Source organism: Carcharhinus amblyrhynchos, chromosome 34 (genome assembly GCF_965287045.1).
Source record: "Carcharhinus amblyrhynchos chromosome 34, sCarAmb.v2.hapA, whole genome shotgun sequence".
NCBI classification, from domain to species: domain Eukaryota; kingdom Metazoa; phylum Chordata; class Chondrichthyes; order Carcharhiniformes; family Carcharhinidae; genus Carcharhinus; species Carcharhinus amblyrhynchos.
In genome coordinates this window covers 17121825-17136924 of record NC_137357.1, presented here as the reverse complement: position 1 = coordinate 17136924, position 15100 = coordinate 17121825, and the positions used below count along the sequence as shown (strand labels likewise).

Below are 15100 nucleotides of genomic sequence, written 5' to 3'. Positions count from 1 at the left end.
CAGCAACGAGTTCCAGGCACCTACTACTCTGTATAAAAAATCTGCCTCGTACATCTCCTTTAAACCTTGCCCCTTGCACCTTAAACCTGTGCCCCCTTGTAATTGACTCTTCCACCCTGGGAAAAAGCTTCCGATTATCCACTCTGTCCGTGCCTCTCATAATCTTGTCGACTTCTGTCAGGTTGCCCCTAAATCTCTGTCATTCCAGTGAGAACAAACCAAGTTTCTTCAACCTCTCCTCATCGCTAATGCCCTCCATACCCAGCAACATCCTGGTAAATCTTTTCTGTACCCTCTCCAAAGCCTCCACATCCTTCTGGTAGTGTGGTGACCAGAATTGAACACTATATTCCAAGTGTGCCCTAACTGAGGTTCTATAAAGCTGCAACATGACTTGCCAATTGTTAAACTGAGTGCCCCGGCCAATGAAGGTAAGCATGCCGTATGCCTTTTTGACCACCTTCTCCTGCATTGTCACTTTCAGTGACCTGTCTACCTGTACACCCAGATCCCTCTGCCCATCAATACTCTTTAGGGTTCTGCCATTGACTGTATATTTCCTATCTGTATTCGACCTTCCAAAATGCATCACCTCACATTTGTCCAGATTGAACTCCATCTGCCATCCCTCTGCCCAAGTCTCCAACTGATCTATACCCTGTTGTATCCTCTGATAGTTCTCATTGCTATCCACAAATCCATCAACCTGTGTCGTCTGCAAACTTATTAATCAATCCAGTTACATTTTCCTCCAAATCATTGGTATATATTACAAACAGCAAAAGTTCCAGCACTGATCCCTGAGGAACACCACCTATCACAGCCCTCCATTCAGTAACGTACCCATCCACTGTTACCCTCTGTCTTCTGTGACTAAGTCAGTTTTGTATCCACCTTGCCAGCTCACCTCTGATCCCATGTGACTTGACCTTCTGCACCAGTCTGCCCTGAGGGACCTTGTCAAAGGCCTTACTGAAATCCATGTAGACAACATCCACTGCCCTACCCTCATCAATCATCATCTTCGCTTCTTTGAAAAAGTCGATCAAGTTCATGAGACACTATCTCCCCTTCATAAAACCACGTTGCCTCTCACTAATACATCCATTTATTTCCAAGTGGGAATAAATCCTGTCTCAGAGAATCCTCTCCAATAATTTCCCTATGCTGATGTCAGGCTCACTGGCCTGTAATTACCTGGACTATTCTAGCTAACCTTCTTAAACAAAGGAATATCATTGGGACCTCCGCTGTAGCCAGTGAGGACACAAAGATATCTTTCAAGGCCTGAGTAATTTTCTCCCTTCCCTCTCTCAGAATAGCTGGACTGCAGAGAAAGATCAGCTTTATATGAGGTAGGTCCTTTCAAAAGTCTGATGGCAACAGGAAGAAGCTGCTTTTGAGTCAGTTGGTGCGTGATCTCAGACTTCTGTATCATCCTTTCTGGATGTATCACAACTTGGTGTGGTTCCTGCTCTATCTGAAACAGCAAGAAGCTACAGAGAGTTGTGAACGTAGCCCAGTCCCTCACTCAAAACAGCCTCTCATCCATTCACCCTGTCTACGCTTCCTGCTGCCTTGGAAAAGCAGCCAGTCCAATCGGTGACCCTGCACACCCCAGACATTCTCTCTTCCACCACCTTCTCTCGGGGAAAAAGATAGTCAAGTCTGAGGGCCCATAGCAACCGACTCAAGAACAGCTTCTTCCCTGCTGCCGTCAACCTTCTGAATGGACCGACCTCGCATTCAGTTGATCTCTTTCTCTACACCCTCGCTATGACTGTAACACTACATTCTGCACTCTCTTCTTTCCTTCTCTATGAACGGTATGCTTTGTCTGGACAGTGTGCAGGAAACAATAATTTTCACTGTATCCCAACGCATGTGACAAGAATGAAGTAAATGCTGCCATGTCCATGGGGGTGACTGTGTGTGTGTGTGTGTCTCTTTAAATCTGACCAAGCGCATTGTCTGTCTGAGGCCCTTCCCTCGTCACCTCTGATTGGCTGGCCTTCCCTTTTGTTACTTTCACAGCAATGTTACCAATGAGGATTTGCAGCTGATTGGCCACTCGGTCCATCAATCATCTGAAACTAGCTGCTTCTCACAGAAGGAAGGGGAGATCCCATGGCCAGGGCTTTTGTTCAGAGTGAGCTGCTGCTGCTGGTGGGGGAGTGAGCAATCCATACAACAGTCCCTGAAGCCAGCTTCACTGAATTGATGGAAGAAAGAAGCCCTTCAACAAGGTAACAATGGACGTGGAAAGAACCCTTCTTCTTGTCTCCTTCCCTCCGCTTCTGGTTCCTCTTAACCCCCCCACTACATGCACACACACACAGCCAAGTCTTGTTCGGTTTAACAAGGGCAGACAGCGCACTGGTTCCTGGCGTTCGCTTCACTGAAATGACAGTCAGCCAGGAAGATGTGTGGGGATAGAGCAAGGAGTACATTTTATCCCCTCCGCCTCTTGCTCTCATCCCCCACCTTCTGAAGACAGGCTGTTCAGCAATAGCAGAGGGAGGGAGGGGAAGTGAAGATGGAAGTGGGGGGGTGGGGGGTGCGGGTGAATAGTCTGGGGTGCCCTCTGGGCTAGCACAGGGAAAGGGTTAACTCGCGAGGTGTCTGGCATTCACTGTCACGGTCTTGTCAGCGGGTCAGCATTGGAGTGGAAGTCACGTCCCAGAGCACAGGCAAAGGGGATGTCACTGTTTCCCTGTGTTAGAGACGGAGAGAGAGGAGGGAGGCTGGTGTCTGCCTGATTCCCCACAGCCTGGCGTGGAGGGGGGGAGCAGTATGTAGGGGTTTAAGAGGGAGGGAGAGAGATGGCTGGTGTCTGATACCTCCCCTCACCCCCAGCCTGCAGGATTACAGTGGTGTGTGGGGGATGAGAGAGAGAGAGAGAGAGATAGAGGGAAGTTGGCTGATGTCTCATTCCATCCCCCCCCACTGCCCAAACCCCAGCCTGCAGGATTGCAGTTGTGTGTGTGTGAGAGAGAGACAGAGGTTTGCTGGTATCTTATACCCCCCAGCCTGCAGAATGACAATGATGTGTGTGTGTGTGTGAGAGAGACAGTGCACTGACAATCTCATCCCACCACAGTCAAGTGTGGAAAACGCTCTGTCTCCCTCCCTCTCTATCGCTCTCTCTCTCTTTCTCTCTGTGTCTCTCTGTCTGTCTGTCTTAGTCTCTCTTTCTCTCCCTGTCTGTCTCTCCCTGTCTGTCTCTCTCTCTGTGTCTGTCTGTCCTCTCTCTCTCTCTCTCTCTCACTGTGGCACTGTTCCCACTCTGTATTCTGTAAACACATTCTGTAAGATTTTGACTGTGGTGAAATGCCACACTCTGTTCCTCTCTCAGACAGCACACCCCTTTCTCTTGAGTTATTCTCACCTCGAGTGCGAGGTGATCCGGTCAGTGCCGACAGGATGTTTAGCATTGTAACTTCAGCTCATTTAAGATGCTGCAGTGAGGAGTCAGAGAGACATTGCTGTGTGTTGTGGGAGGAGGTCAGCAGGAATTTGATGGAACCCAGATGTGAGCTGCAATGCTGGATTCTGCTGGGGAAAATGGTGTTGTGAATAGCTCCAGCGTCCACCCTGTGAAAGACACAGAGACACACACAGAGACACAGACACACACACACAGAGACACAGACACACACACACACACACACACAGAGACACACACACAGACACACACACACACACACAGACACCCAGCACTGTGTCTATACTGCTTGCTTACTTCTGTAAACCCATTCAGCATGTTTTTTTTGACCTTGCTGCAGCTTTCTGGGATCTTGGTTGTGGTCTGTCACCCACACATTTCCTGACTTGACGCCTGTTCACGGTGTTTCTACCAGTTTCTCTGTGACAGCTGCAGGCTGCATCATCCTGGAACCCAGGGCTAACTGCAGGAAGTCAGTGCCTGTAACTGCTGCTGCTGAAGGCAGCTGTTCTCTGCATGAACAGGGCCGAGCGAGTGCAGAATCCAGCCGGCTGCCCCATCCAGACAGGGTACAAAGCAGCTTCAGGAATGGGAATGAGGAGGCTCACAGCAGCAGAGAAGCTGTTCTCATTTGCAGTGAGGGTTCCCCACATCCAGCCTGCACTGACGACAATCCCACCCAGACTCTATGGCACCTACTTACCCTGCGATTTCCCAACACTAAAGGGGCAATTTACAATCCCGACAGTGCAGAAGGAAGTCGTTCGGCCCATTGAGTCTGCACTGGCTCTTATCCCTCAGCCCCATGTATATCATGGGCTCCCAGGAACAATTTAGCATGGCGTTTGCCCCTAACCAGCGAGTCTTTCAGACAGTGAGAGGAAACTGGAGGGGACCCACGCAGACACAGACTGACAGTGACCCAAGCTGGGAATCGAACCCAGGTCCCAGGCACTGTGAGGCAGCAGTGTGAGGCACTGTGCCACCGTGCCGTTCCGAGTGGAGTGTTCGAGATAAAAGGGTGCTGACTCCAGAATGAAATATCAGAGGGTGGGGACTGATCAGGACAGGGAGCAGTGGGAACACGCTGAATTAGAGTTACTGATTGAAGCAGAAACTTCTCCAGAGTTTATTCAGTGGATGCTTTGATGAGAAAAGGCTGAATGAAACATGAGGAAGGTGAGATGAGGATAGATCTGCACTGTTTGGGAATGGCTGCTAGTGCCAATGTTGTCTTTCTTCAATTATTCGCAGCATGTCTGCATCGCTGGCTGGGCCAGGATTTATTGCCCATCCCGAGTTGGGTGACGGCGAGCTGCCTTCTTGAACTGCTGCAGGACATGTGGTGTAGGTACACCCGCAAGGTGGCATGCTGGTACAGTGGTGAGCACTGCTGCTTCACAGTGCCAGGGACCCAGGTTTGATTCCGGCCTCGGATCACCGTCTGGAAGGAGTCCGCACATTCTCCCCATGTCTGCGTGGGTTTCCTCCGACTGCTCTGGTTTCTTCTCACAGTCCAAAAGACGTGTTGGTTCGGGTGCATTGGCCGTGCTAAATTCTCCCTCAGTGTACCCAAACAGGTGCCAGAGTGTGGCAACTTGGGGGTTTTCACAGTAACTTCATTGAAGTGTTAATGCAAGCCGACTTGGGACGGTAATAAATAAACTTTAAAAAGTGCAATTGGGGAGGGAGTTCCAGGATTTTGGCCCAGCAACTGCAAAGGAATGGCGATATATTTCCAGGTCAGGATGGTGAGTGATTTGGAGGGGAACTTGTAGGTGGTGGTGTTCCCAGGTATCGGCTGCCCTTGTCCTTGTAGATGGAAGTGGTTGTGGGTTTGGAAGGTGCTGTCGAAGGAACCATGGGGGTGCTGGGTGTCTTGTAGATGGTTGGACATCTGTGCTCTGCTCCCTCCATCTTTTTGTAATCCAAAGTGCAGCCTGTCACCCCCAGCGATGCTGGAGTGGATGTTTGTGGATGTGGTCCCAATCGAGTGGGGCTGCTTTGTCCTGGATGGTGTCGAGCTTCTTGAGTGTTGTTGGAGCTACACCCATCCAGGTAAGTGGGGAGGATTCCATCCTGACTTGTGCCTTCCAGATGGTGGGCAGGCTTTGGGGAGTCAGGGGGTGAGTTAGTCACCACAGGATTCCCAGTCTCTGACCTGCTCTTGCAGCCACTGTGTTAATGTAGTGAGTCCAGTTGAGTTTCTGGTCACTGGGAACCCCCCTCCCCCCCAGGCTGTGGGCAGTGGGGGATTCAGTGTAACACCATTGAATATCAATGGGCAATCTCCTGATCCCCCTGTGTTGGCGATGGTGAGTCATAACATAAGAACATAAGAAATAGGAGCAGGAGTAGGCCATCTAGCCCTTCGAGCCTGCCCCGCCATTCAATAAAATCATGGCTGATCTGTCGTGGCTCAGTTCCACATTCCCGCCCTCTCCCCATAACCCTTAATCCCCTCTCTTATCAAAAACCCATCAACCCGCGTCTTAAAAATATTTAGCGAGGCAGCCTCCACCAGTTCAACGGGCAGAGAATTCCAGAGATTCACCACCCTTTGAGTGAAGAAGTTCCTCCTCAACTCCGTTCTAAACTGCCCCCCCTTTATCTTGAGGCTGTGCCCCCTAGTCCTAGTGTCTTTTTTGAGCGGGAAGAGTCTCTCCACCTCTATCCTATCCATCCCATTCATCATCTTATATGTCTCAATGAGATCTCCCCTCATTCTTCTAAACTCTAACGAGTACAAGCCTAGTTTATTCAGCCTCTCCTCATAGTTCAATCCCCTCAAGACAGTATTACCGAGTGTCAGTGATCAACACCTGGACCCCCGGCTCACTTTCCGGCTGGAAAAGATTCCCAGTGAAAGAATTAAATCTCGGTTTTCTTGTTTTCGGGAGCTTGCAGGGTCAATCACCTCCTTCAGGGCTGTATAGGTTCCATTTGAAGCAATGTGCTGGCTCTTTGGCACACTGATATCAAGCACTTGTCCACTCTCCCCCTCAGGGTTATTTATCCTGTACCCTGGATTGGAGGATATTTCAGCATCACTGCAACTCTGGAAGATGATCTGACTTCTCTGAATGGGACTTCCCAACAGGAAAAGCTGCATCACCTTGCAGCTTCCTCCTCACCCTTCCCCCTCTCTCTTTCTCACCCTCTCTCTTTCTCTTTCTTTCTCTCTCTCCCTCTCTCTCTTTCTTTCTCTCTCTCCCTCTCTCTTTCTCTTTCTTTCTCTCTCTCTCTCCCTCTCTCTTTCTCTTTCTTTCTCTCTCTCTCTCTCTCCCTCTCTCTTTCTCTTTCTTTCTCTCTCTCTCTCCCTCTCTCTTTCTCTTTCTTTCTCTCTCTCTCTCTCTCCCTCTCTCTTTCTCTTTCTTTCTCTCTCTCTCTCCCTCTCTCTTTCTCTTTCTTTCTCTCTCTCTCTCCCTCTCTCTTTCTCTTTCTTTCTCTCTTTCTCTCTCTCCCTCTCTCTTTCTCTTTCTTTCTCTCTTTCTCTCTCTCCCTCTCTCTTTCTCTTTCTTTCTCTCTCTCTCCCTCTCTCTTTCTCTTTCTTTCTCTCTGTCTCTCCCTCTTTCTTTCTCTTTCTTTCTCTCTCTCCCTCTCTCTCTTTCTTTTTCTCTCTCTCCGTCTCTTCTCCTCCTCGCTCTCTCTTTTTCTCTCTCCCCCTCGCTCTCTCTTTTTCCCTCCAGCACCTTGAGGATGCTGCAGTGCACAAGTCTGTAATGTTCCCATTGGCGATGCCACACACACACACAGAGACACAGTGAGAAGAATGATATTATTACTGCATTTCCCTTAAACACCAATTCACAAGCAGTCAGTGTGAAGAGCAGCAGGAACAGACATTGGAGAACAGTGCTGTACCTTCAGGACACTATCTCAATGTCAGGAGAGTGATGATAAATGACTTGAGGGGTTCCCAGTGTCAGTCTGTCCCCTCCACACTCCCCACACTGCTAGCTCAGCACTGCAACTCTGCAGAAATATATTGAGCAACACCTTTCTCTGGAACGAAATGGGCATTTAGCACAAGGCGAGTCTCACAGAGGAAGTCAGAGCTCCAGATGCAGCTGCAATGAGCCATTGCCTCGCAACAACTGGTGTTGAGATACCACTGACTCTGAGAATGAGGATCTGAAAGTCTGTTTGAGTTCACCCATCTGGAGCAGCGTGTCTGTGTGTGTGTGTGTGTGTCTGTGTGTGTGTGTGTGTGTGTTCCAGAATTCCACTCTGTCACTGTTCATTGAATCCTGCGGTGAGGAAGGAGGCCATTCGATCCATCGAGCCTGCACCAACAACAATCCCAGTCAGGCCCTATCCTCATAACCCCACGTGTTTACTCCAGTTAGTCCCCCCTGACACGAAGGGGCAATTTCACAGTAACTTCATTGCAGTGTTAATGTAAGCCTGACTTGTGACGAACAAATAACCTTTCCCACATCATGGGCAATCCACCTAACCTGCTTATCATTTGGGGTGTGGGAGGACACCGGAGGAAACCCACGCAGACATGGGGAGAATGTGCAGATTCCTCTGCACAGTCAGTGACCCGAGCCAGGAATCGAACCTGGGTCCCTGGTGCTGAGAGGCAGCAGTGCTAACCACTGTGTTATTTGGCCTGAGTAGCTCTCTCTCTCTGAGAGTCTGGAGTGGTTTCTTGCCTGTTCAATCAGGGATCCTGCAGCCATCACATTCCTCAGGGAATGTCCTCTCCAGCTAAGCATTCCAACATCCTTCCCATTCTGCCTGGTCCGCAGTGTCCTCTCACACACACACAAACTGGAAGCAGCAGGAGGCCATCTGGCCCTTCCAGCCTGCTTCCCCATTCATTCACATCATGGCTGATCATCAGACTCAGTATCCTGATCCCTCCCTCCATATCCCTGGATCCCTTTAGCCCCAGGAGTTCCATCGAATTTCTTCTCGAAATCGCACAATGTTTTGGCCTGAACTACTTGCTGTGGGGGTGAATTCCACACATTCAGCACCCTCTGGGTGAAGAAATTTCTCCTCAACTCAGTTCATCGACTCATAGAATCCCCACAGTGCAGAAGGAGGCCATTCGGCCCATTGGATCTGCACCGACCATATCCCCATCACCTCACATCTTTCCCCTGCTACAGACAATTTCTCATGGCCAATCAACCGAACCTGCACATCTTTGGAGTGTGGGAGGAAACCCACGCAGACACGGGGAGAATGTGCAAACTCCACACAGACAGTCACCCAAGGCTAGAATTAAACCTGGGTCCTTGGCGCTGTGAGGCAGCAATGCACAAAGCACTGTGCCACCATGCCCCCCGTTCAAAATAGTTTACCCCTTATCCTCAAACTATGACCCCTGGTTCTGGACTCACCCACCATGGGGAACATTCTTTCTGAATCTCCCCTGTCTAACCCTGTTAGAATTTTATAAGTTTCTATGAGATCCCCTCTCACTCCTCTAAACTCCAGTGAATATCATCCCAACCGACTTAGTCTCTCCTCATAGGACAGACCTGCCACCCCTTGCTGTACTCCCTCTGCACAAGGACACCCTTCCTCAGATAAGGACACCAAAACTATACACAGTACTCCAGGTGTGACCTCACCAACATCCTATACAACAGTAACAATCCCTATCCCTGAACTCAAATCCTCTCGCTATGAAGGCCAACATGCCATTTACCTTCTCCACTGCCTGCTGCACCTGTGCACTTACTTTCGGTGACTGATGCATGAGGACACCGAGGTTTTGTAGACTATTGATCTACACCTTGCTCCTGTGCTGGAATGTGTAATGATGTATTTCAGTGTGGAGAGAGGGGCGGCGGTGGGGAAATCACTGCACTAACTGCCTACATTTCCATGAATCAAACACTTTGCCTTCTTCTCAGCCTGTGCAGTTTTGCAGCATCTGACTCCGCTCCCCATCCGATTCCCAGTGGGAAATGCTTCAGAAGGTCATGGGTTCAAACCCCACTCTTGGCAGGCTTGATACTTGATCAGCGGGGCTCAGGGAGTGCTACACTGTCAGAGGTGCAGTCTGTCGGATGAGGTGTGCTGAGGTGATTTGTTACAGACTGTCTATTGTCACTGTTCTGAAGCCAGGGGTAACAGTGCACGGTGAGGCGAGGTTGATGGATGAGAGCTGGAATGCAAGCAGAGCTTGTATCGTTGCTGCTGTATTGAGAAGATGGGGGTGGGGGGAGCTCAGTAGACTTCACTCAGACCAGAAAATCATCTCCTCCACTCACTGCCATCTTCCCTGTCTTTCTCACCAGAACCAGCCAATGATGACCGTTCCACCAATGATGGATGATCCCATTCGGATTGGGGAAGACAAGTACATTCCCAAGTGAGTGAATCCCAGGGAACCATGTCCAGCTGGCAAAGCAGAATTGTTATAAAGTTGCCTGTATAAGGTTTAAAAATATAGTGTTTGACAAATGTAAACAGTGAAAAGAAATGCTAAAATCAAAAAGAAGAAATCATACGTTATTGTCTCTTTAAAAGGTGTCTTTGTGCTTGGATTTTTAAATTGCAGAGAGCAGGCTGTAGAAACAGGTTTTTAACATTGCGTCAAAGCCTAGAGGTTAGTATTCCAGCAGAACAAAACAGGCTTTTGAATTGAACCATTAAGTTGAAAGGAAGTTTGCAGAAGCGCAAGACCAATGGGAATCAAATGTGAGTGTTGTTGACAGCTTCAAACCACTCAGATTGCAGGAATACTGTGAGGTCATTCCAGGGATATAAACCCGGACAAGGGGGAATAATGGTTAGAGGAAACTTGCCACCTCTTTATTCGGGAGGAGGGAGAGGCGAGGCTCTCGTCTAGAATACATGTCTTCACAAAGTCGCCATCTGAAGAGAAAGAGATACCAACTCAGAAAGTGTTCGAGACGGAAGCATCAAAAGCACTTTCTAGAACTCGGGGGCATGGCCTCAAAATAAGGGGGAGCAGATTTTGGACTGAGTTGAGGAGGAACTTCTTCACCCAAAGGGTTGTGAATCTATGGAATTCCCTGCCCAGTGAAGCAGTTGAGGCTCCCTCATTGAACGTTTTTAAGGCAAGGATCGATAAATTTTTGAACAGTAAAGGAATTAAGGGTTCTGGTGAGCGGGTGGGTAAGTGGAGCTGAGTCCATGAAAAGATCAGCCATGATCTTATTGAATGGGGGAGCAGGCTCGAGGGGCCAGATGGCCGACTCCTTCTCCTAGTTCTTCCACCAGACACCTGGTATTACATTATTTGAGCGTGACTTTATTCTGTAAGGATTTATTTTATTGTTCCTGAACGAGTCTTGTAATATCTGAACTGCATTCTACTGGGATTTTATTCAGTTAGTTAATTGTTTAATGAGGTTTAAAATAAAGACGTGTTAATTCTTCTTGAGAGAGAGTGTCAGATCCTGCTTTCATTTCACTAATAGCAGCAGTTTCCTATCAGCTCACACACTTTGGGATAAGATGATGAGGTGAGGTACCCCTTGGGGAGTGGGTTCCAAAATCATGCAGAGGGAAAAACCACCTCCGAGTCAAAACAGAATTGAGACCAGTACCTCCCACCTTCCGTTCCCATTCTTTGTCCCTCCCTCTCTCTAGCCCCACCCCCCTCTCTACTGCTCCTGCCACTCCCCGCCACCCCCCCCCCCCCCCGCCTCCCTATTTCTCCCTTTCTGTCGTGTGAGTGAGAGATTGAGACAGGCACTCCATCTGGACTTGCCAAGTTGGCCGTTATCAGATCCCTGGGTGCAGAGAGGACGCTTGCCCCGACTCTACAGGCTAGACTTGAGGTGGGTACCTCGGCATGAGGTACAGTAGGTGAAGTCACATGGGATCAGAGGTGAGCTGGCAAGGTGGATACCAAACTGGCTCGGTCATGGAAGACAGAGTGTAGCAGCGGGGCTGTGATTAATGGTGTTTCTCAGGGATCAGTGCTGGGACCTTTGCTGTTTGTAATATATAGAAATGATTCGGAGGAAAATGTAACAGGTTTGATTAGTAAGTTTGTGGATGACATGAAGGTTGGTGGATTTGTGGATAGTAATGAGGACCGTCAGAGGATACAGCAGGATATAGATCATTTGGAGACTTGGGCAGGGAGATGGCAGATGGAGTTTAATCCAGGCAAATGTGATATAATGCATTTTGGAAGGTCTAATAGAGATAGGAAATATACAGTAAATGGCAGAACCCTTAAGAGTATTGATAGGCAAACGGATCTGGGTGCACAGGTACACAGGTCACTGAAAGTGGTAATGCAGGTGGAGAAAGTGGTCAAGAAGGCACACGGCATGCTTGCCTTCATCGGCCGGGGTATTGAGTTTAAAACTTGGCAAGTCATGTTGCAGCTTTATAGAACCTTAGTTAGGCCGCACTTGGAATATAGTGTTCAATTCTGGGCACCACAGTCCCAGAAGGATGTGGAGGCTTTGGAGAGGGTACAGAAAGGATTTACCAGGATGTTGCCTGGTATGGAGGACATTAGCTATGAGGAGAGGTTGCAGAAACTTTGTTTGTTCTCACTGGAACAATGGAGGTTGGGTGGGCAAACTGATAGAAGTCTCCAAGATTCTGAGAGGCATGGACAGAGTGGATAGTCAGAAGCTTTTTCCCAGGGTGAAAGAGTCAATTACTGGGGACACAGGTTTAAGGTGCGAGGGGCAAGGTCTAAAGGAAATATAGGAGGTAGATTTTTTACACAGAGAGAACTGGGTGCTATCGGAGGAGCTAGTGGAAGTGGATAAGGTACTGAGTTTTAAGGGGCTTCTGGACAAATACATGACTAGGATAGGAATTGAGGGATATGGTACCCGGAAGGGTTGGGGGTTTCAGTTCAGTCAGATAGCATGGTCGGTGCAGGCTTGGAGGGCCGAAGGGCCTGTTCCTGTGCTGTCATTTTCCATGTTTTTTGAAGAGGTGGGGGAATTTTACCACTGGGGGGATAGTGAGTGTCCGGGGGGGGCCTCTGGATGCTAACTTGTTGAGGATATTCAAGGCTGAGATTGCTAAGAGTTTTGAACACGGTGGAATCCAGGGATGTGAGGGAGGGGATGGAGATAGATCAACCACGGTCTCGCTGAGCGGCAGAGCTGGGTCGAGGGGGCCCACTCATCGATTGGCCTGACTCTGTGCTGTACATTCAGCCCACCATGCCTGCTACCAATTCTTCCATTCTTGCCTTCCCCATCGAGCATATCTCACAATTCTTCACTCCTGTTTCTCTGTTTGGGCCTCACTGAGTGTCAGAAACTGCAATGGAGGATTTGGAAAGCAGCAAAGGGTTGGAGGGAGAGGCCACCAGGAAAGGGAACAGTCTCCCCTCATCCTGGGTTGTTGAGTGGGGTCACTGGGGTGGGGGAGGCAGTAAGAGGGAGCCCTCACTTTTAAAACAAGGGTGAGCTCAGGACATAGAATTGTGGATCACAGAATCATTTATCCCAGGGAATGGCTGAAGCTGTGATCATCTCAACTTGGTAAAGAAAATGGGAGGAATATTGGGAAGAAACATGGATTTGATTTGATTTATTATTGTCACATGGATTAACATACAGTGAAAAGTATTGTTTCTTCGCGCTACACAGACAAAAGCATACCATTCATAGAGAAGGAAAGGAGAGTGCAGAATGTCGTGTGACAGTCAGAGCTAGGGTGGAGAGAAAGATCAACTTAATGCGAAGTAGGACCATTCAAAAGTCTGACAGCAGCAGGGAAGAAGCTGTTCTTAGTCAGTTGGTACGTGATCTCAGAGTATTGTATCTTTTTCCCGAAGGAAGAAGGTGGAAGAGAGAATGTGTGAGGGTCCTTAATTATCCTGGCTGCTTTTCCCGAGGCAGTGGGAAGTGTAGACAGAGTCAGTGGATGGGAGGCTGGTTTGTGTGATGGACTGGGCTACGTTCATGAGCTTTTGTAGTTCCTTGTGGTCTTGGGCAGAGCAGGAGCCCATACCAAGCTGTGACATAACCAGAAAGAATGCTTTCTATGGGGCATCTGTAAAAGCTGGTGAGAGTCGTAGCTGACATGCCAAATTTCATTAGTCTGATAAAGTAGAGGCGTTGGTGGGGCTTTCTTAACGATAGTGTCAGCATGGCGGGGACCAGGACAGGTTGGTGGTGATCTGGACACCTAAAGACTTGAATCTCTCAACACTTTCTGTTTCATCCCCATTGATGTAGACAGGGGCATGTTCTCCTTTACACTTCCTGAAGTCAATGACAATCTCCTTTGTTTTGTTGACATTGAGGGAGAGATTATTGTTATTATTATTATTATTATTATTATTGTTGCCACACCAGTTCACCAGATAAGAACATAAGAACATAAGAACATAAGAACATAAGAAATAGGAGCAGGAGTAGGCCATCTGGCCCTTCGAGCCTGCCCCGCCATTCAATAAGATCATGGCTGATCTGTCGTGGCTCAGTTCCACTTTCCCGCCCTCTATCTCATTCCTGCACTCTGTCCCGTCATTGTTTGTGATCCAACCCACTGTGGTAGTGTCGTCAGCAAACTTGAAAATTGAATTGGAGGGGAGTTTGGCCACACAGTGATAGTGTATAAGGAGTATAGGAGGGGTCTGAGAACACAGCCTTGTGGGGCACCGGTGTTGAGGATGATTGGGGAGGAGGTTTTGTTCCCTATCCTTTCTGATTGTGGTCTCTGAGTTAGGAAGTTCAGGATCCAGTGGCACAGGGAGGTGCCGAGGCCCAGGCCACGGAGTTTGGAGATGAGTTTTGTGGGAATAATAGTGTTGATGGCTGAGCTGTCGTCAATAAATAGGAGTCTGACAGAAGTGTCCTTGTAATCGAGATGTTCCAGGGTTGAGAGCAGGGCCAGGGAGATGGTGTCTGCAGTGGACCTGTTGCGGCAGTCGGCAAACTGTAGTGGATCCAGGTAGTCCGGGAGGCTGGGATTGATTCGTGCCATGACTAAACTTTCAAAGTATTTCATCATGATAGATATCAGAGCCACCGGCCAATAGTCCTTAAGGCACACTGCCTGGTTGTCCTTAGGTACCGGAATGATGGTCATCTTCTTGAAGCAGACAGGGACCTCAGATTGTTGGAAAGAAAGGTTGAAGATGTCTGTGAAGATCTGCACCAACTGATCCATGCAGAATGTAGTTAGCACTGCTGCCTTACAGCACCAGGGACCTGGGTTCAATTCCCAGCCTGGGTCCCTGTCTGTGTGGAGTCTGCACGTTCTCCCCGTGTCTGCATGGGTTTCCTCCGGGTGCCCAACAATGTGAAAGACATGCTGGTTCGGTGGATTGGCCATGCTAAATTCTCCTTCAGGCGCCAGAGTGTGGCGACTAGGGGATTTTCACAGTAATATCATTGCGGTGTTAACGTAATCCTGACTTGTGGCTCTGATCAATAAATGTAAAAGGTGGAGATCTGAGGAGGGAGAATGGCAGGAAGGATCCTGGATGGATTGATTCGGAGTGAGCACAGACAGAAACCTCAGTGTGGTCAGTACTTGAGGAATTCAAGATAGTATTTGCAGCGATCAGAGAGATGAATGGGAGAGACCTGGAGCAGATGTGTTCGTTATTCCTGTGTTATTGGTCAAGTATTCATTTTCTTGTAAGGGCTATTTGACCGGGTGTGTGGTTAGGAGTGAGTGTTGACCTTCCTTGAGAAAGGATATACTGGCACTGGAGGGGGCGCAGAG

The 15100-nt window shown here is 48.8% G+C and overlaps 1 protein-coding gene across 1 annotated transcript in view; it reads left to right on the top strand.

Annotated features, from left to right (window-relative positions):
• Positions 1 to 2093: 2093 nt before the first annotated feature.
• rassf2a (Ras association domain family member 2a) overlaps positions 2094 to 15100 on the top strand; it is a 36714-nt gene continuing 23707 nt past the window's right edge. The window contains exons 1-2 of the mRNA XM_080216981.1: positions 2094 to 2246; positions 9709 to 9782. Coding sequence (XP_080073107.1) covers positions 9718 to 9782 — 65 coding nt within the window. The 5' untranslated portion in view covers positions 2094 to 2246; positions 9709 to 9717. The remainder of the gene's footprint in view (positions 2247 to 9708; positions 9783 to 15100) is intronic.